At 40.4% G+C, this 21,757-nt stretch overlaps 2 protein-coding genes across 2 annotated transcripts in view; both read left to right on the plus strand.

Moving 5' to 3' along the window:
- Window positions 1-8,286: 8,286 nt before the first annotated feature.
- On the plus strand, window positions 8,287-9,219 carry LOC134949736 (olfactory receptor 1500-like). The gene has a single exon (XM_063938486.1). The coding sequence runs from the start codon at window positions 8,287-8,289 to the stop codon at window positions 9,217-9,219; it is 933 nt and encodes a 310-aa protein (XP_063794556.1).
- A 986-nt stretch (window positions 9,220-10,205) lies between these two features.
- The window catches only part of LOC134949737 (olfactory receptor 11A1-like), a 33,908-nt gene continuing 22,356 nt past the window's right edge, over window positions 10,206-21,757 (plus strand). The window contains exon 1 of the mRNA XM_063938487.1: window positions 10,206-10,346. Coding sequence (XP_063794557.1) covers window positions 10,206-10,346 — 141 coding nt within the window. The remainder of the gene's footprint in view (window positions 10,347-21,757) is intronic.

Here is a 21,757-nt window from a genome sequence, read left to right on the forward strand (position 1 = left end):
AACATGGACCCATCTGTATCAAAGGCAGATATATCTAACTAACCAAGATACTGTATACTGAGACAATGAGCAACTGTTTTACAGACAATCCAGGGCAGTGTCGGACTGGGGCGTGTAGGGCCCACTGGGGGAATGCTGTGGTAGGGGCCCATGTTAGGTGTGTGGCCAGTCTGCAGAGGGGTTGTGGCCTGCCACCTCATTGGTTTGACTAACCATTAGAGAGTGCAACGTCTGGGCCCCTTCATACATATATATAGCAATTCAGCTGCTGCATGCATGATAATGTGCCAGATTAATAACAGATTAATAACAGCAATGCACTGTAGAAAATACACCATAGTTCAGTATAAGGTTACGTGTATAATGTATAATTCAAGTGCACAGTCTGGAACCTGATCCTTAGTGCAGGAGGTGGGCCCCCAGGCAGTGGGGCCCACCGGTGGTTTCCCCTGTACCCCTGTGGGCCAGTCCAAGCCTGATCCAGGGAAATTCAAAGACAAGATGTCCATGTAGAAGCACAAAAAGCTTCTTAACCAAAATGCATGTTACTTATCTCCACATACTGTAGCATTATATGACCAATTATCACTAGTAAGAAATATAGCCTATATCAATAGATATACTGTACCTATTTTCATAAGTCTGTTCTGAACTATAGTGAACCAGTGTCTAATAAGGAGACCGCACATCATATATGGTGTAGCCTTCAAGCTGCTTATCTTGTGTGCAGCTTTAAACACACAGTTGCACACACAATATGAATGACAGTAAAATTTTATTTAATAGTTTTTTAGATACATTATTATTTAATGAGCCTAATTTTATTTTTCAAATGTAAGTATTAAATACTAAAATGCCCATTACCCAATTATTTTCTTTCAATTTTTGCCCATTGGAGAACAAACTGCATTCAATACATACATGCAAATAATTGCTGTTATCTGTCTAATTATTATATAGTGTGAGATCATGGCATGATTGGAACATCTGTGGCACTCTGCTGGATGGCATAATGACTTGTTATTTATCGAAGGAATTCATTTAAAAATTATGTTTTAATATGTTTTTTCTTGACTTTCATGAACTTCTAATTAGTGCTCTAGGGATTTTTTGGAATGCAACATGCAATCAAATACGTGAGAGACACATATAAAAGGGACAATATCAGTGATCAAATAATACCTGTTTTTAAGCAAGGCTTGGGCCCAAAACACAGTAAGGTATATTTTCAGATTATTTGTATTTTTTATATATTGTCAGAGTTTTTATTTATTCTTCATAATTTCTATAGTTCAATTATCTAGTGCAGAGAAATATGTGCTTCTCTAAACACTGATTTAGCATTTCATTATTTTAGTTATTAGGAAATTGTAAATTTAATTTTAATTAATTCATTACAATTTAAAATAATAAAAAAAATAGTAAAAATAACAATGAAGTTACACATTTTTTTTTTAAATTATAGTATATATATATATATATATAAATTCGTTGAGTTCGGCACTGCTCCGCATACCAATGTTTTACCTTTGCCCGTTGCCTTCCGTGAAGGAGACTGAAATAGTTTCCCAATAGAGCCTGGCGTGTGCGGCGGCACTCAGGTCAGAAAAACGACAGGACACACAGCCAGAGGCTGTGTGTCCTGTCATTTTTCTGACCTGAGTGCCGCCGTACACGCCAGTCTATATATATATATATATATATACACAATGCAGTTTACCCGGCACTCCACCTAATGTGTTACTGGTTCTGGTGCCCTCATAAGAAGGATATAGACAAGCAAAGATGCGGCACTCACGAACAATTTGAAAGAAGTCACAGACCCGGTTCAGGTATAATCAACGTTTCAATCCTTTTATGGATTTTCGTCAGGAACAAGCTTGTTCCTGACGAAAATCCATAAAAGGATTGAAACGTTGATTATACCTGAACCGGGTCTGTGACTTCTTTCAAATTGTTCGTGAGTGCCGCATCTTTGCTTGTCTATATATATATATATATATATATATATATATAAAATTAAAAGAGCCTAACATAATCTAGAAAAATTTTTTTTTTTGTATTTGAAATAATATAAAATTACCTCATTAATATTTATTTAAAAATATATATTAATAGGACGATTTCATTATTCCTCACTCTATCTTCAGGATATACAACCATGTGAAATAATGCTTTGGCTCCCTAAACCTTAAAAATACAACTGATATTAACTCAAAGAAATATGAACAATAGCAGCGCTAATATAGTAGTAACACATGAAGGATTGAGTGATAAAAACTTCACATTTAATATAATGGCAATTTAAGCCGCAATTAAGAACATATATACCAAGCTCATAAATCAAATGAATTAAAAACTGAGGGTCTCAAAATTAGCTGCCTGTAGTGTTATAGTCCGTTCCTATAAGATAAACTGGATATGCAGATGGGTGGATTAGATGAAAATAGACTGGCTGCGCAGTCTGTCCAAACAACTTTACCAAAGCCGTTAGAGGTGAAGTCCCTTGGATATCTCCTGACACGTTTCGCTGCAGGCACTGCAGCTTTATCAAAGGATATCCTTTGCAGCGAAACGCGTCAGCAATTTCTTTGGGTCATCATCTGATACATCTTCACCCCCTGTGTATATCCGGACCAGAACTGGACTTTGATTGGAGCAGAAAAATCGTGGTGATTAAAGTTTCTGAAATCCATCAGCTTATCACCTCTATGAGGACACCGTATCCTAATGAGGAACCCACAATTGGACATTTGAATTACATCAAAGATATCCAAGGGACTTCACCTCTAACGGCTTTGGTAAAGTTATACGTATGAACAAAGATAGTGCACACTCTATAGGCGCTCACCAATGACCAATTAGCCCCATGTGTACTAAACAATTAGGTTATAAGTACAAATACATTCACCCTTATTGGGATGTTAGTCCTCAAAGGTAAACCACGATTTTTCTGTTTAAATTCTTTTCCTTCACATATGAGACTCAGGTCCAATTGATTGGTCCTTTGGAAGACCTGAAACAATATATACCTAGAAAGGTTAAAATATAACAGCATGTAAATATGACTCCATGGATCAAAACACGGATATATCACCCAGAGGGATCCGATGCCACAGATGTAGAACAGTGTGGGGTGCAAATAAGCTATCCGGAAAGCTTACAGCATACAGGATCAGAACTCCAGGCTGATGATGTATTCCGCAGGTACCAGGGTCAAAGTCGCTTAGCGTGACCCGTTTATTCTATCCTGGACTTTGACCCTGGTACCTGCGGAATACATCATCAGCCTGGAGTTCTGATCCTGTATGCTGTAAGCTTTCCGGATAGCTTATTTGCACCCCACACTGTTCTACATCTGTGGCATCGGATCCCTCTGGGTGATATATCCGTGTTTTGATCCATGGAGTCATATTTACATGCTGTTATATTTTAACCTTTCTAGGTATATATTGTTTCAGGTCTTCCAAAGGACCAATCAATTGGACCTGAGTCTCATATGTGAAGGAAAAGAATTTAAACAGAAAAATCGTGGTTTACCTTTGAGGACTAACATCCCAATAAGGGTGAATGTATTTGTACTTATAACCTAATTGTTTAGTACACATGGGGCTAATTGGTCATTGGTGAGCGCCTATAGAGTGTGCACTATCTTTGTTCATACGTATTGCTTTATCGGTGTGTGGGATTCACATCCTTTTGTACACTTTTTGCTGCTCATCAAGTTTGTTGCGCATATACACTTGAAACATTTGTTTTATCCATTGGCTTTGGTAAAGTTGTTTGGTCAGACTGTGTGAAAAATGCAATTGAAATTTTGGTTTTACAGTTCTGTAATTCTTAAATAAAATATTCTAAATTTCTGTATGCGCCATTACAACAATTAAATGCATTAAGAACATACTATATCCATAAGTGTAATCGAGTGTGAGATTTGCAAAGTGCCAGATTATGGCAATTTAACAGCAAGATTTAAAGCAATGATTGTTTACAATGCAAAACAAACTGGTTCTGCATTGTAAAAAAAATGCTGCTTTAAATCTAAGTGATAATTTGCCAAAATCTTGGTAGTTTGCAAATCTCTCACTCTATTAAATTTGGACATATTTAAGCAGAACTTCATCCTCATACTGTTGGTGAAAATTTGGAAGAAGAAAACAAATTCAGGACAGCTGTGTACCTGAGAAAAAAAATCCAAGTTTTAGCTATCAAGAATATATCATATTATTTAGGTAAATATAATTTGAATGTATGAATATCACAAAATATACTGTACATCTAATTGTTGTTTGTGTTTTGGTTATGGGCCAAGCTGCAAACACTTGAACGTTTCAGTTCTAGTACAAATAAGAGTAGCCACAGTATTATATGAGGGTGTTCTAGTGAAATAAAACTTTAAAAAAGATTAAAAGTTCTGCTGCAATTCTGATGGACAAATTGGCTGTTTTTATGAGTGGAGGCGACGAGCCAGTAACCTGAGGGGAGTTTCCATGACATGGCGCTAGTCCTGTCTGTGAGGGACAGAGGAGAAGTAACATCACAAGTAGTGGAGCACTCCTGATAATAATGCACATCTTCTATTCATTTATTATACAAGTCTTCAGAGAAGCGTCTGATTTAATATTATTATTATTATTATTATTATTATGATATAATTATTATATATCAGTTTTATTAAATTATGATGCAACTTTAAACTTATTTTAAGGAATCATCTGTGATCATCATTCTAATCAGATAAACCCCTCACAAATGCTTCATATTAATTAATGTATATTAACTGTATTTATCAATCATGTTTTTAACTATACAATAAAATTTGTGCTCTTTTTTTTTTTTTTTACATTACATCTGTTTCATGGTTATAGACCCTAAGAGGAGCTGTACAAAGTGAGTTAATTGCTGAGCTAAGTGTTTCTATTTATACAGATATGCAGCCCCAGTCACTACATACAGTCTCCAAGTATCAAAATGGCATGACGAACAGTCCTGCCACCTGAAGTGGTGCTCGTACACTGCTGAGCGTCTCTGGAGGAAGGAAAACATCTTCCACTATAAATTCATCCTTTCATCTTACAACACAGTCCTTTCCCCAAAAAACAAACACTCTGTGCTACTATTCTACCATCTATACTATCGACCAGTCTCAAAATCCTGTCTCCTCTTTACTGCCCTCAGCTAGCTACTCTATGGTAGGGAGGCCAGTCCCGGGATCGGGATCGGCGGGATCCCGGGATTTGGGCCCAAAAATGCCGGGATTTGAATCCCGGGATTGGAGCATCCAATCCCGGGATCCACGGGATTATACTGCGCATGCGCGGGAGGGTGGGCGTAAGTAATACTACTTACTAATATTAGGCGGGCGGCAGCCATGAACAAGTTGAACGCGGCGGCACTTCAAATGTAGCGCCGGCTGCCAGCCAATCAGAGCTGGCGGACTGGCAGACAATCAGGGAAGCTGCCGCAGCAGCCAATCAGGAGCGACTGCTGCGGCCGCTTCCCTGATTGGCTGCCGGTCCGCCAGCTCTGGTTGGCTGGCGGACGGCGCTTCATTTGAAATGCCGCCGCGTTCAGTGTGTCCATGGTTGCAGCCAGCCTAATAGTAAGTAGTTACTTACACCCACCCTCTCTCCCTCTGTGCAGTCAGTGGTGCTCCCTACAGCCTTCCTCTCTCCCGCGCCACTACCAACCCTCCCTGCCGCGACCTACACCCTCCCTCCTGAGTCCCGCACCGCTACCTACACCCTCCCTACCTCCCGCACCGCTACCTACACCCTCCCTACCTCCCGCACCGCTACCTACACCCTCCCTACCTCCCGCACTGCTACCTACACCCTCCCTCCAGCGCTGCTCCCTACAACTTTCACTGATCCCTACTGCAATCCCGGGATCCCGGGAATCCCGGGATTGACCGTTTTTCAATCCCGAATCCCGGGATTGAAAAAACGGCCCGGGATTGGCCTCCCTACTCTATGGGTATGGATTATTAGATCTACACTAAAAAGGTCTACAGTCAATAGGTCTACCACTAATGGTAGACATGCATTAGATCAACAGGGTCAAAAGGTCGACACAAAACAAGGTAGAGTCAATTTTATTTTGTTTTTTTGGGTGTTGTGTCACTTTTCTGCCACAAACAAGCCCCATTAGTGTACTGCGTCCCCTCACATGGCTCGCTGATGCTTCGGGCGAGGTGCCTCGCTCCACTAGCGCTGCGCTCAGCACAGGTTACTACTCCCAATCGTAGTCCACGTGGATGGTAAAGTATGAAAGAGCTGATTTTTTTTTAAAACAAAAAAATTGTGTCTACCATATGTCTGTCGACCATTATCAGGTTGACCTTTTGACCCTGTTGACCATTAGACCCCGTCGACCTAATGCATGTCTATCATTAGTGGTAGATCTATTGACTGTAGACCTTTTCAGTGTAGATCTATAGTCTGGATACCATGCTCTACCCACCTGCACCTTCTCCCACTTACTTACTATAGTCCATGAATTTCACACTTGCTTCAAAGACATCATTTTACAATTCAACAAGGTATTTCTTCCTGCAAGATCCCACACACTCCTCTCACCTCCTTCTATAATCTCCATTAATTCTACCAAGTAATTGAGGATGAAGTCTCTGCAGTCATCTCACCCTTCAACCTGCCCATGTAACCTACTTCCTCCCAACCTCTCTGCTGCCTCTCCCCCATGGCATGACTGTCACTAGTAAACTTGTTTAACATGTCATTCTTCACTTTTACATTTACATCCCACTTTCACTCATATCACCAATCCTAAAGAAACCATCTTTCAGCACCTACCCTCTCTTCAACTACAACACTATCTCTCGTCACCCCTTTGCTAACTACTTGAGGAACTTATGTATAACCATCTAATCCCCTTTATCTCCTCTTAGAACTCTCTCATATACAGTATCTGCTATGTCGTTCTGCCCCAGCATTCCATTGAAACTTCCCTCACAAAATTTAGCAATGATCTCCTGAAAATAAACTTTAAAAATCAGTTCTTCATTGCATCCATCCTCTTTTCCACCTCCAATGTTGGTTGGGGTACCAAAAGGCTCTGTTCTCAGCCTCTGTACCTTTCTCAATGTGTACATATTCTCTTGGTTAACTAATCAACTAGTCAAATCCAGCTTTCCACCCATAATGTCGCTCCTTCTGTACTACTCAGTGCAACCAACTGTCATTTGGCTGCAGTATCTCCACAAGGATTACCTTCTTGAGTGTCCACTTCTCAAATTTCCCTTACCTTCAACAATGGCGAAATTCCCTCTGTCTCCCATGCTCAATGCCTTGGTGCCACACTGCTACTGCAGCCTCCTCTGTATGGCATTCCCCTGATTAATCTGCCAGTGCTTCACTCAATCTGAAATACTGTTGTCTACTGATCCTACTGCCCTTGAGCCACATACATCACACCACTCCCTAACATGACCCTCGATGTCCTCCAGAATCCAATACAAATTACTATCTATCTATCTATCTATCTATCTATCTATCTATCTATCTATCTATCTATTTATCTATCTATCTATCTATCTATCTGTCTATCTATCATCTATCACATTATTTCGGAGCGTATTACAAATATAATGATGTAGAACAGGTCATACTGTAACTTACTTTTTAAGTGCAAACACTGTGAGTCCAATGTGGAAATTTTTCTGGTGGAATTGTGCATTCTGTATGTCAATATTATAGGTTCCATTCCATACATTTGGGAAAAACCAAGGAGTCATTACAAGACATTTGATCTCCTTATAGCAACAAAAATAGATACGTGGTTAGTTTATATGTGAATCTATCTATCTATCTATCTATCTATCTATCTATCTATCTATCTATCTATCTATCCTTAATTCTTACAAGAACTAAGGCTCAAATAGGGTTGAAGTTACCTAAAGGTTAAAAAAGGGGCAGACTAGATGGGCCAAGTGGTTCTTATCTGCTTTCAAATTCTATGTTTCTGCGTCCGTCTTTCTTTCTTTCTTTCTTTCTTTCTTTCTTTCTTTCTTTCTTTCTTTCTTTCTTTCTTTCTTTCTTTCTTTCTTTCTCATAGCTATCATTTACACATTGTGATGTTAGCATGTCTTATGTCCTGTCAAGATGAAATACTGTACTGCAGATAATTCTATGCTCAAATCCCTTTATATCTATAGTCAAACATTGGGAAGTTATGTATCTCAGGTAGGAGGAGTAATTTACATTTTATTCATCTTAACTCATATTTCTTTCATGTTTTTTTTATAGAGAATAAGAAGCAACCTAAACAATGTGCGGGATCAATGAAACCGTGCTCACAGAGTTCTTCCTCCTTGGATTCCACGATTTGCATAAAATCAAGACCCTACTGTTCTGCCTGTTCCTTGTGGTCTATCTCCTGATAGTTACTGAAAATTGTCTGATCATCACCTTGGTGTCAACATGCCACCATCTCAATATTCCCATGTACATTTTCCTCAGGAATTTGGCATTGGCCGACCTTCTGTTGACCTCTAACATTACACCAAAAATGCTACATGTGACATGGTCAGAAGGTGCCATGATCTCCAGAACAGCCTGCTTCGTCCAGTACTATTTCCACTGCATTGCAACCTATACACAGTCATTGATCCTCACCTCAATGGCGTTTGACCGATTTCTGGCAATCTGTTACCCCCTCCGCTACTCATCTCTGATGAGCCATAAACTCTGCTTTCACCTGGCTTTCTGGCCTTGGGCCACTGGTATCATTCTTATACCAAGTGAAATATTCTTAATAGGCCAACTGGGCTTCTGTCGCTCCAACATAATTGACCATTTCTTTTGTGATGTTTCTCCGATTTTGGAAATGTCCTCTACAAATACCTACAGAGTGGTACTTGAAGACTTTGTCCTTTCAATTCTTCTAGCATTTATGCCATTTCTGCTGGTCATTATATCCTATGTCTGTATATTTGTCGCTATTATTAAAATCGCATCTAATGATGGAAGGAGGAAAGCTTTCTCTACTTGCAGCTCCCACCTTGCTGCCGTGTGCACTTATTACGGGCCGTTAATTGCTATATACATGTTTCCAGTTGGGGGAAACACACCCTATGAAAATAAGCTGAAATCTTTATTATACACAGCACTGACTCCGCTAATTAACCCAATACTTTACAGCATGAGAAACCAGGAGATCAAGAAAGCATCGCAGTTGCTGTTTTGTAAGAAAAGGACATAATGGAATCTTTTAGTTGACCACAAAAAGGAATTGGTGGCACTTAATTAATACAGCAGAAGAGGGTGATCAAAATACACTGTGCGTAGAATAGCTGCTAGTGATACCAATAACCCACGGAGGTATTCCTCTCCCTCCACCAGCGATACAGTAGATGCACACAAAAAAAAGGGAAATAGTTTCATCAGCGCAAAAAACAGAATGCAGTTACACTCCTTTGTTAACAACATTTGCGGAACATTCCTCAGATATAAATGGAATATCCGTCCCCACGTAGTTTGAATCAGTACACACAACCAACTTTCCTCACAGGTGAATAATTTCCCAAGGAACATGGAAGGAAAATAAAAAATAATAATAACAAATATATAAATAAATAAATAAATAAATAAATAAATACAGGTTGAGTATCCCTTATCCAAAATACCAAATCACCAAATCACACATTTTTGGTTCCCCTACTGAGATAATGACACAAATATATATATATATATATATATATATAATATATATACACATAAATATAATATATAAGTCATTATCTCAGTATCTATCTATCTATCTATCTATCTATCTATCTATCTATCTATCTATCTATGCAGTAAGTAAGGACGGGTGGTACTCACAGGACTTTTCAATAGAAGCAATATACGGGGATAACCCCTATCAGATCAATGTTTCGATTTAATGAAAATTGTCTTCAGGATCAAACATTGAACATCCCACCTGGGCACTTAAAGCGTTAGCCAGAGTGCCACCCATCAATATATATATATACATATATATATACAGCTTTATCTATCTATCTAGCTACGTATATATACTGTATATATGTGTGTGTGTATATATATATATATATACATACATATATATATATATATATATATATATATAGTGTGATACCATTTAATAAAAAACATATATCATGACTTGGACAAGAAACACATTAAAAAGCAATAGGCGTTCATCGCAAGCATGAAAATCCTTAAATGGCTGAAAAAGTGGCAAGTTACCAGCTGTTGGAAAGAACTGGCGACGGACAGTTCTTAACAAGCACAAGCAAGTGGATTCTCCCAGCTGCAGTTCCAGGTTCTGCCACAGGCAAACAGCTCCCTCTCCATATGCTCCCGGTCAGCAACACATGGAATCCCTAACTGCATACTGTTTTTTTTGCGCTGGTGAATCTATTTCCCTTCTTTTTTGTGCACTCCATTAATACAGTCTTTCTGTCAGCAGTGTAATATGATTACCACATAACATTGGGAAATGGATGTCTTTATCAAAGTTTAGTGCAATAGAACGGCCACATTTTAAATCAACTGGATATGTAAAGACGATTGAGATAACAGCATGGCAACAGGAATACATGTGTATAGGGCCAATAATCCAAAGATACAAATTGGTTTACAATTGGCTGACCAGCGGCACTCAAGCACTTCCAAGCTGTAAATAAATGAACAAAGGATTCCAGCGTTTCAGTTCCGTTTAATAGGACTTTCCTCAGGCTTGAAAAACCTGTCAGTTGGCATTTTATATTAGTATTATTCTGAGTGCTGGTCAGTCAGCTCTTGTATAAATAGAAATATATATATATATATAAATATATATATTTATACAAGAGCAATATATATATATATATATATATATATTGTATATAGTATATTGTAAAAGGTAAGAGGGCCCTGCTCACATCTTATATTCTATACAAATATATGTTACCACGAAATTACATTTCTAGGTATAAAAGATATATAAGAAAAATATAAGCCAATACATAATGGCAATGTGCCTCAACTAGACTAAGTTTGTAAAAAATGTAATATCTAAATAAATAAATAAATACAATCTATGCAATGAGATAATTATATTGGTCAAATTTATGATTTTTTAAAATAGAAATAATAATAATAATAATAATAAATATACAGGAATAGCTCAGTACTTGAGTATGTTCAAATCCATTTGGTTCAAATATAATGGTTCAAATATCTTTGTGACCATGTTGAAGACACTTTGCATTTCCGTTGTCTGTGTCTTTTCCAAGGAAAGTGACAGATATAGTCTCCTTGTATTTTTTTTTACTTGTTATTAAAGTACTAAATCCATCATATTCCTTCTCTTCAGCAGTAAGTAGATTCCAGTATTTAGTTTTGGTGACATGATATTTATGAGGCATATTTCTGTTCATCCCAAGTGAAGGCAAACTGGTCCTGAGATTCCAGTGCAATTGTTATATGAAACAATTATACTCTATGTCACTCTCTAGTTCTATGTTGTCAAATTCTCTCCTAAACCTACTATGTTTGGCACAGGCAAATGGAACCTACTTTATTGAGACCTCAACAGTTCACAGTCCTCCTCCTAGACCCACCTGATTTATTTATAAGAAGGACTGAAGCACCGAATGGACAATTCACTCCAACTCAGACAAGATTATCCATCGTCTCTTTGGACTCATTATGCCCTCCAGGATGCTTGAAGCTCACTGGTGTAGTGGCAGAATGTCTGTACACTGGTATTTCTCTCTTGCTATAAGCTTTACTGCAAAAGTAAAAACATTCCAAAAATATATTATCTGGTATATTGAAAATTTGTATACAAATGATTTATAGGTATTGTTAGGTTTTGTATATGCCTTTGTACTGTATGATGTCCATCTGCTTCTTTGTAAAAGGCATATATGTGTTCTCTACTTTTGCCAGTATCTTACCTACATACATTTACTGACAATGAGTTTAGGCCTCACATAAGGATTTGGGTTCCTCACTCTTAAGGTGTGGACTTACACTGGGAACATAGGGGTTGATGTATCAAGCAGTGAAAAGTGTAGAAGTGAACCAGTGGAGAAGTTGCCCATAGCAAAAAATCAACTTTGAGGAAGCATTTATCAAATACATTCTATAAAATGATACAGGCGGAGCTCATTGGTTGCGATGGGCAACTTCTCCATTGGTTTACTACTGCATTTTTTTCACTGCTTCATACATCAATCTATTAACAAGAAAAAAAAAAAAAACATTGCAGTCAACTAGAAAGTCTCTTCAAAACAATGATTGCAATAAAAAAATCGTAATGTGATTGTGACTGCATTGACATTAGAAATGTATTTAAAAAACCATTTACTGTACATAAAAATTACTAACATCTGTACATTTAATAAATAAAATAGTGTCATGGTATCAGCATAACCTGAAAGATAATTCTCAAATATATGGTTTTTCAATTTATTTTTTTGTGAAAATTATATTTATTGATTAACATGGAAAGCTACACATTACATGAATTGTCATGAATAATACAATGAAATAAAGTACAGGACAATCAACTTATAGACACTCTGATTTTTGTGTGTGTTGGACCAAATAATAGTTAGACATTTTTAAGGAGATCCAGCTGGAGAAACAAAAATAAAATAAAAAGAGAAGTAAAGCGAGAAAGGAATAGAGTAAAAAAATAGACAGAGTAATCTCAAAATCAGGGTATCAGAAGGTATAGCCAGCCTGAGGCCTTATAGATAGCCAGATGTGTCACCGGGTTTGTTGACACCCGCTGCGCACTCTGCAACCTCTTGTGCGCTCGCATCTGAAAAGGGGGTGTGGCCTAAATTGGAGGGGCATGGCCTAACGGGGGAACCCAGTGTCATCACTCTGGGGGCAGCCCAGCATCAACCGAAGAAGCTGGGCTACCCCCAGAGACCAGTAAATACAGTGTCGGCTCCTCCCGTATGACAGGAGCCGAGTGCTGCAAGAGACTGTCACACTGCAGCACCCAACTCCTGTGAGTGTGAGAAGCAAGGATTTTGGTGTCACCCCTTCCAAGGGTGACACCTGGGTGTTGGCCACACCCCAAGCACCCCCCTTCTGATGCCACTGCAGAATGCTTTCTGCTGGACCAGAATAAAACTTTTTCCAAACAAAGAACTATTTATTTCCTCATCTAAATTTGTCAACATCTGGGGCTATGTATTAAATATTTATAGTGGTCAGATTCTTTGTAAAGGAGCCACGGGTGCCAAATTGTTGTAAAGTTTTTGTGCCCTTCTAACATAGAAAATATAAGATCATCCACTTACATGTAGTGATCTAGGTGTGCACTCCACTCAGTCACAGTTGGTGCAGAAGTAGATTTCCAATGGACTGGAATGATTGTTTTAGAGGCACTAAGTACATGTCGTTACAATGTCTTTTTGTATTGCGTCTGAGGTCTCTGTAAGAGATTTAATAGCCAAAAACTAGGATTTGAGGTTAGGTCACCCTGAAGAATGAGGCTGGCCATCTCTATTACTTTGCTCCAAAAGGATTTGAGGAGAGAACATTCCCACCATATGTGCATAGGAGTTCCTATGGCTTCCTCACACCTTCAGCAAGTGTTAGAGACCCCTGAGTACATTTTAGCTAATATCCTAGGCCATCTATACCATCAGGAGAGAACTTTGGAATGAGTTTCCATAACCAGCATGTTCAAAGAACTAGAGAGTGTATTATTTTGAATTTCTGACCAATCATCTTCCTCTACTAAACCCTGTAAATCTGATTCCCAGGCATACATACATTCAGACCTAGCAAAAAAGAGGAGATCAATAAGAATTTTATATAGAACAGACATAGGGTGTGATGGATATGCTGTAGAAATGCTCATATTTTCAATCGGAGTGAGCCCCTCAAGAATAAGCCATTGTGTCTCCCAAACTAATAAGAATATATTTGATATGGAGATATCTCCATATCTCTTTGTTTGGTAAATCCCACATGATTTGTATATAGGGAAAGCTCACAACCCCAGATGTGTCTAGTAATTGGCTTATCTTTGTAAACCCCTGTTGACGCCATCATCGTAATGAGTTGGGTACAGTTCCCAGGAGGAAATCCATATTCCAGAATAAGGTAATCAATGGTGAAGGGGATGGTGACATGGTCTTTCAATTTAAAAGATATTACTGTCGAGCTTAACAGTGTGAGGAGGTCAGTGTAAGCATGCCCTCTCCAGTCCAGGGCTTTCGTGCAATCTAGCCATGCCAGTACATAAAACAAAACATCAAAATAAATCCTAGCACTAGCTAAACATAATAAATTTCCTCCTCTCTCAGGGTGGTAGGACCTAAAGCTTTAACTATAAACACAGGCATATGCACAGTACTTACAGTCAGTAAATCATAGTGTATCATCACAGCCCTGCTACCTATTTCCCCAGGTGTAACCAAGATCTCTGAATTATAATATTATGTGGGATTTATATCTGGTTACTGTTATCATTCAGGGTGCTGGGGGAAACAATGTCTCCCTTTTTTTCTTGCTTAGAAATACCCCTCCCTTTCGAGCACCTGAATGATATCATTAAGCTGATTGAGCATCTACCATTATATATATTTCCCCAGGTAGACAGAACCTGAGACAAGCACTGACACAGCTTTTATCAGCCTCTTACACGTGTAGGCACTAAATTAGCCTGCTCTCAGGCTGAATGTCTAAAGACCCTTAATGGGCCTTGTGGATGGAGTCCTCCCTTCTCTCTCACATCCACACCTCTGGGAACCTTTTCTGGCTTTTACTAAAAGCCCAAACTCTAATCAAGTCTTTTTAGCAAAAACGGACATTTCCTGGGGGTTTAAAATACATAGGCCATAAACCTGGGACAAATGTATCTCCCGTTTATTACTTTACCAGTGCTTCTATCACACCAGCAAATAATATATTATGTGTCCAGTATCTCAAACATAAATAGCAGCCTTGATGGAAATTGTCAGCTTTAATAAAGCTGAAATAATAATAAATTGGAATACAGAGGCAGCTGCGGCTCTTGGTAAATGGGTCTGCTGCTTCAGTTTGGAGCAACTAACCAATAAGAATTTGCAGGATGTCAATCTCGATCGACTGATCGCGTGTCCACAGTCGTCCATTCGATTGTGATCGACGCTTTGGCCCAAGTCCAAATTTTCAGAAGCAACGTGATTCTTGTACCTAGTGTAGGCTGCAGATTTCTGTACCCTGCAGATTCAAAATCATGAATACTGCTACCAGCACAATGCAACATTACTTCCCAATATGATAATACAGAATTTTCTCTAATTTCATCAACCAGTTTAACCCCACATATGGTGGAAATTTTGTGTCAGGTTGCTATGGTTCCCCTCAGTAAAATTGTGATTGTGAATTAAAAACAGAGTGGCCAGGCAGAATTCTCTACCTACCTCCCAAACTGCAGCCAGACAGTGAATGGCTGTCAGCATGTTGATTGGTGGATGGCTAGAGCTATCCACCAATCAGAGTGCAGCAATCTGTACCTACCACCCAGCCTGCAGCCAGACAGGCATGCTGATTGGAGGATTGTTGAAGCTATCCACCAATCAAAGCGCTGACAGTCACTCACTGTATGGAAGCATGTGGAGAGATGGTGCATTTTTTCATTTATTCCCATGAATGAGTGGGTGAGGGCCCCAGTGTATTGTTTTGCCCTGGGTCTATAATACTGTTGAGACAGCCTTGACCTAACAGCATTAAATGTACTTGCATCTTAGTAACCGAGATATCCTGCAGACAGTGAGTAACTGAGGTTCTCAAACGCGGTCCTCAAGGCACACCAATGGTCCAGGTTTTAACTATATCCACGCTTGGCCCAGGTGACTTAGGTGGTAATTCAGACCTGATCACTAGGGTGTGTTTTTTGCAGCCCTGCGATCAGATAGTTGCCGCCTACAGGGGGAGGGGTAAAGCGCTGTGCAGGTGTGCGATCGCTTTTGTAGCAGACCTGCACAAACATCAGTTTGTGCAGTCTCTGCATAGCCCAGGACCTACTCACACGCTGAGATTGTTTGCTGCTGATTGGTGCCGGAGCTGACGTCAGACACCCTCCCTGAAAATGCCTGAGCCCTCCTGCGTTTTTCCAGACACTCCTGTAAGACGGTCAGTTGCCACCCACATATGGCCACTTCCTGTCAATCACCTTGCGATCGCCTGCGCTATTGTTTTTTTCGCACAATCCCATCGGCAGGCACCAATGCCTGGAGCTATTGTGTGATGCACTGGTGCATTGCGTTGCATATGCATGCGCAGCTCAGATCTGATCACCCGCTGTGCGAAAATGCACAGCAGTGATCAGGCCTGAATTACCCCCTTAATTAGTACTTCATTCATTTTGATTTAACTATCTATGCTGAGCCATGGATATACCTGGACTGTTGGGGAGCTTTGAAGATTACGTTTGAGAACCTCTTGCTTAGTCTATAATAATAATAATAATAATAATAATAATAATAATTTTTATCTCTAATATGCCTATTTGTAAAGCAATAACAAGGAGTCAACACATCAGATATGGTTTAGGCACTGGCGTATTTATAATGGGTGCAGTGTGTCCAGGGGGACCACACCACACACCCTGCACCCATTATTTTTAATACCCTCCAGAGTCCCGTGGTGCAGCAGCAGTGCTGCAGAAATCACTGGGAAAATTGCGCATGCCTTTTTCAGGTGTTTTGTGCATGCGCAGTAGGAAAATCACAGGGAAAATAGCCGCCGTGCCATTTTCCCAGTGATCTGCGCATACACGCTAGACTCTAGGACAGCGCTAGGGTCTCCTAGGGACCCTAGTGGGTAGAATCACAGCGCTGCTGGCTAGAAAGGATGAGGCCCCATAGGCACACGCAGGGGGGGGTTTCTGGTTGCCCAGAAACCCCCCTTCTCTTGACAAGTGGCTCACATTATGACATTAACAATGGTATATACAGTAATACGATTACTAGAGTTGCCACTACATCATGCAGTGTAAAGAACAGAGCAGAGGTTCTGCACATGGCGAGTGGTAGCAGCTTCTTCTACCAAGTTTGCCATGTGTGTGGATCTGAGCCCTCAATCATTGCTCTGGACCAGAGAGCAGCTACCAGGAAGAAGAAACAGGAGCCTTAACATTAGGCGGGAGAATGTGCGCTTAGAAAGTGTAGTACTGGGGTAATTACGTTTGTGCATTTATTATGGTATGTTTTACCCTTTCCTGACCACTTTGTTTGATACAGCCTATACTAAAGACCATCTTTAGTGTTAAATATTAATAGTGTATTCCATACAGTATACAGTGTATAAAAAGAGTAAAAGAGCAATATTTACATTAATACTCCAATGTTCGCAAAGTGGGAGATTGTGGACTACCATTTGGAAACCCCCCTCTAGAAATCCTGCATTTGCCACTGGGCCCAGGTGTAGCCTGCACACAGGCCTCCTGCTCTCTAGAAACACCCCTGGGTGTAGGCCTGAATTTTCTTATCTTACCATAAAATGTGTGCAGATTTAAAGACCCGGGTCAATGTGTGGACACACAACATGAATCATGGCCCTCATTCCGAGTTGTTCGCTCACTATCTGCTTTTAGCAGCAGTGCAAACACTAAGCCGCCGCCCTCTGCGAGTGTCACTTAGCTTAGTAGAAGTGCGAACGAAAGGATCGCAGCGCTGCTGCAAAAAAAAGATTGTGCAGTTTCTGAGCAGCTCGAGACTTACTCCTAGCTTGCGATCACTTCAGACTATTTAGTTCCTGTTTTGACGTCACGAACACGCCCTGCGTTCGGCCAGCCACGCCTGCGTTTCCCCAGGCACGCCTGCGTTTGTATCTGGCACGCCTGCGTTTTTACACACACTCCCCGAAAACGGTCAGTTACCTCTCAGAAACACCCACTTCCTGTCAATCACTTTGCGGTCAGCAGTGCGATTGAAAAGCGTCGCTAGACCTTGTGTGAAACTGCATCGGCTGTTGTAAAAGTACATCGCGCGTGCACATTGCGTCCCATACGCATGCGCAGAAGTGCCACTTTTTTACCTAATCGCTGCGCTGTGAACGAAAACAGCTAGCGAACAACTCGGAATGACCACCCATGATAACTCACTTTTTTGTCACACCAGAACTCTGGGTCTAAGGTAGAGATGAGCGGGTTCGGTTCGTCGACATCCGAACCCCCCCGAACTTCACCTATTTTACACGGGTCCGAGGCAGCCTTGGAACTTCCCGCCTTGCTCGATTAACCCGAACGCGGCTGAACATCATCATCCCGCTGATTCGTATTCTATATAAAGAGCCGCACGTTGCCGCCATTTTCACTTGTGCATTGGAGATTGAACGGAGAGGACGTGGCTACGTTCTCTGCCTAAACAGCTCCATATCTGTGCTCAGTGTGCTGCAAATATCTGTGCTCAGTGTGCTGCAAATATCTACGTTCTCTGCCTGAAAAGCTCCATATCTGTGCTCAGTGTGCTGCAAATATCTACGTTCTCTGCCTGAAAAGCTCCATATCTGTGCTCAGTGTACTGCAAATATCTGTGCTCAGTGTACTGCAAATATCTGTGCTCAGTGTGCTTCATTTTGGTGACCAACAGTATATAGTTGTACAGTACAGTAGGCCATTGCTATATCTTGCAGCTCCGTGTCACTGCAAGTATCCATTCCATATCTGTGCTGCATTTTTGTGAGCAGTATATATAGTAGTACAGTGCAGCATTTTGGTGACCAACAGTATATAATTGTATAGTACAGTAGGCCATTGCTGTATCTTGCAGCTCCGTGTCACTGCAAGTATCCATTCCATATCTGTGCTGCATTTTTGTGAGCAGTATATATAGTAGTACAGTGCAGCATTTTGGTGACCAACAGTATATAGTTTTACACAGAGCCGGCCATAGGCATAGGCAAACTAGACAATTGCCTAGGGCATTTGATATACCTATGGGCATCAGCAGCTTCTGCTGATTAAAATGATATGCGGCATGCCTATATTCTGTATGTAGCATTTCATATGCAGATACAGCCACAGTCTCACACAGTATATAGGCATGCTGCATATCATTTTAATCAGTAGAAGCTGCTTGTGCATCCTAGCCACATAGCAATGCAAATAAGATGCATTTTCATTATAAAAAGGTGCCAGATGTTAGCATTGAGGCAATATTTATGAGGACACATCTGTATCCAAGCAGAGGTCACAGTGTTAGTGGCAGTGTGAGTGCTGTGTGCATGTGAGTGGGTTGGTTGTGCAGTAGTGTTCGTAATATGTGTAAGGAGCATTATGTGTGTCATGTAAATATGCATTAATAATGTGCAACATATGTGTAAGGGGCACTATGCGTGCCATTATGTATATAAGGGCATTAATAATGTGCGGCATATGTGTAAAAGGGTACTACTGTATGTGTGTCATTATGTGTATAGGGCCCCTAATAATTTGCAGCAAATGTGTAGGGGGCACTATGTGTGTCATTATGTGTATAAGGGCATTAATAATGTGTGGCTTATGTGTAAGGGACAATATGTGTAAAAGGGCATTAATAAAGGTTGTCATAATGTGTAAGGCGCACTATGTTTATAAGGACATTAATAATGTGTCTCATGTGTAAGGGGCAGTACTGTGTGGAATTATGTGTATAAATGCATTACTAATGTGTGGCACTATGTGGCGTTGCGTATAGAAAGGGCACTACTGTGTCGTCTAATGTGAATAAAGAGCAATAGGGTGTGATGTAATGTGAATAAGGGGCTCTACTGTGAGTAGTAACTTTTATAAGGTAAAGTGATACTACTGTGGGATGTAATATGAATTATGAACACTATCGCATGATCAAATGTGAATGAAGTTGCAGTACTGTGTGGTGTAATTGGAATTGGGGTTACTATTATGTGGCCATGCCCCTTGCTAGAAAAACACACCCCTTTTTAGGCTGTACGCCAAATTTGCAAACTGTTCCTATTTAAAATATAGGGGGTACAAACACCAAAACAAGGACTGCTATGGGTGAGGGGTGATGGTGTTGGGAAAGAGGTGCAAGGTCAGAGGCGGAACAAGCGGTGGTGCTAGGGGGCACCAGCCAAAATCTTGCCTAGGGCATCATATTGGTTAGGGCCGGCTCTGGTTGTACAGTACAGTAAGCCATTGCTGTATCTTGCAGCTCCGTGTCACTGCAAGTATCCATTCCATATCTGTGCTGTATTTTTGTGAGCAGTATATATAGTAGTACAGTGCAGCATTTTGGTGACCAACAGTATATAGTTGTACAGTACAGTAGGCCATTGCTGTATCTTGCAGCTCCGCGGTGTCACTTCAAGTATCCATATCTATGCTGCATTGATGTGAGCAGTATATAGTAGTACAGTGCAGCATTGTGGTGACCAGTATACTACAGTACAATAGTCCAGTGCAGTTCTCGCTGCTCACTGTCAGTTCTCCGTAGTATCATCAGTGCTCAGTAAAATCAGTGCTCAGTATAATCAGTGATTGATCAGTATAATCAGTTCTTAGTATAATCAGTGCGCTGTTAGACGTGCGCCCGTTTTCCGCCATTAGTGCATTGGGATTTAGACAATTGATGAAGTTATTGTGTCCCCGGTACAAAATCCCATCTAGATTCCACTTCACTAGGCAGGCGATAGCGAGATTTTACCAATTAAAATCAGTGATTTATAATTAATTAATAATTACAGTGATCTTGCCAAATGATTCCAGGGATTTTGTAATTTTCTTTCAGTGATTTGGACCAATAATACCATTGATTAGAACTAGAGATGTGCACCAGACATTTTTCGTGTTTTGTGTTTTGGTTTTGGATTCGGTTCCGCTGCAGTGTTTTGGATTCGGACGCGTTTAAGCAAAACCTTCCTGAAAATTTTTGGTCGGATTCGGGTGTGTTTTGGATTCGGGTGTTTTTTTTCAAAACCCCCTCAAAAACAGCTTAAATCATAGAATTTGGGGGTCAGTTTGATCCCATAGTATTATTAACCTCAATAACCATAATTTCCACTCATTTCCAGTCTATTCTGAACACCTCACAATATTATTTTTAGTCCTAAAATTTGCACCGAGGTCACTGGATGACTAAGCTAAGCGACCCAAGTGGCCGGTACAAACACCTGGCCCATCTAGGAGTGGCACTGCAGTGTCAGACAGGATGGCACTTCAAAAAATTGGCCCCAAACATCACATGATGCAAAGATAAATTAAAGAAAAAAAAGGTGCAAGATGGAATTGTCCTTGGGTCCTCCCACCCACCCTTATGTTGTATAAACAGGACATGCACACTTTAACAAACCCATCATTTCAGCGACAGGGTCTGCCACACGACTGTGACTGAAAGGACTGGTTGGTTTGGGCCCCCACCAAAAAAGAAGCAATCAATCTCTCCTTGCACAAACTGGCTCTACAGAGGCAAGATGTCCACCTCCTCCTCATCGTCCGATTCCTCACCCCTTTCACTGTGTACATCCCCCTCCTCACAGATTATTAATTCGTCCCCACTGGAATCCACCATCTCAGGTCCCTGTGTACTTTCTGGAGGCAATTGCTGGTGAATGTCTCCACGGAGAAATTGATTATAATTCATTTTGATGAACATCATCTTCTCCACATTTTCTGGAAGTAACCTCGTACGCCGATTGCTGACAAGGTGAGCGGCTGCACTAAACACTCTTTCGGAGTACACACTGGAGGGGGGGCAACTTAGGTAAAATAAAGCCAGTTTGTGCAAGGGCCTCCAAATTGCCTCTTTTTCCTGCCAGTATACATACGGACTGTC

This window comes from Pseudophryne corroboree, chromosome 8 (genome assembly GCF_028390025.1).
Source record: "Pseudophryne corroboree isolate aPseCor3 chromosome 8, aPseCor3.hap2, whole genome shotgun sequence".
Lineage (NCBI taxonomy): Eukaryota > Metazoa > Chordata > Amphibia > Anura > Myobatrachidae > Pseudophryne > Pseudophryne corroboree.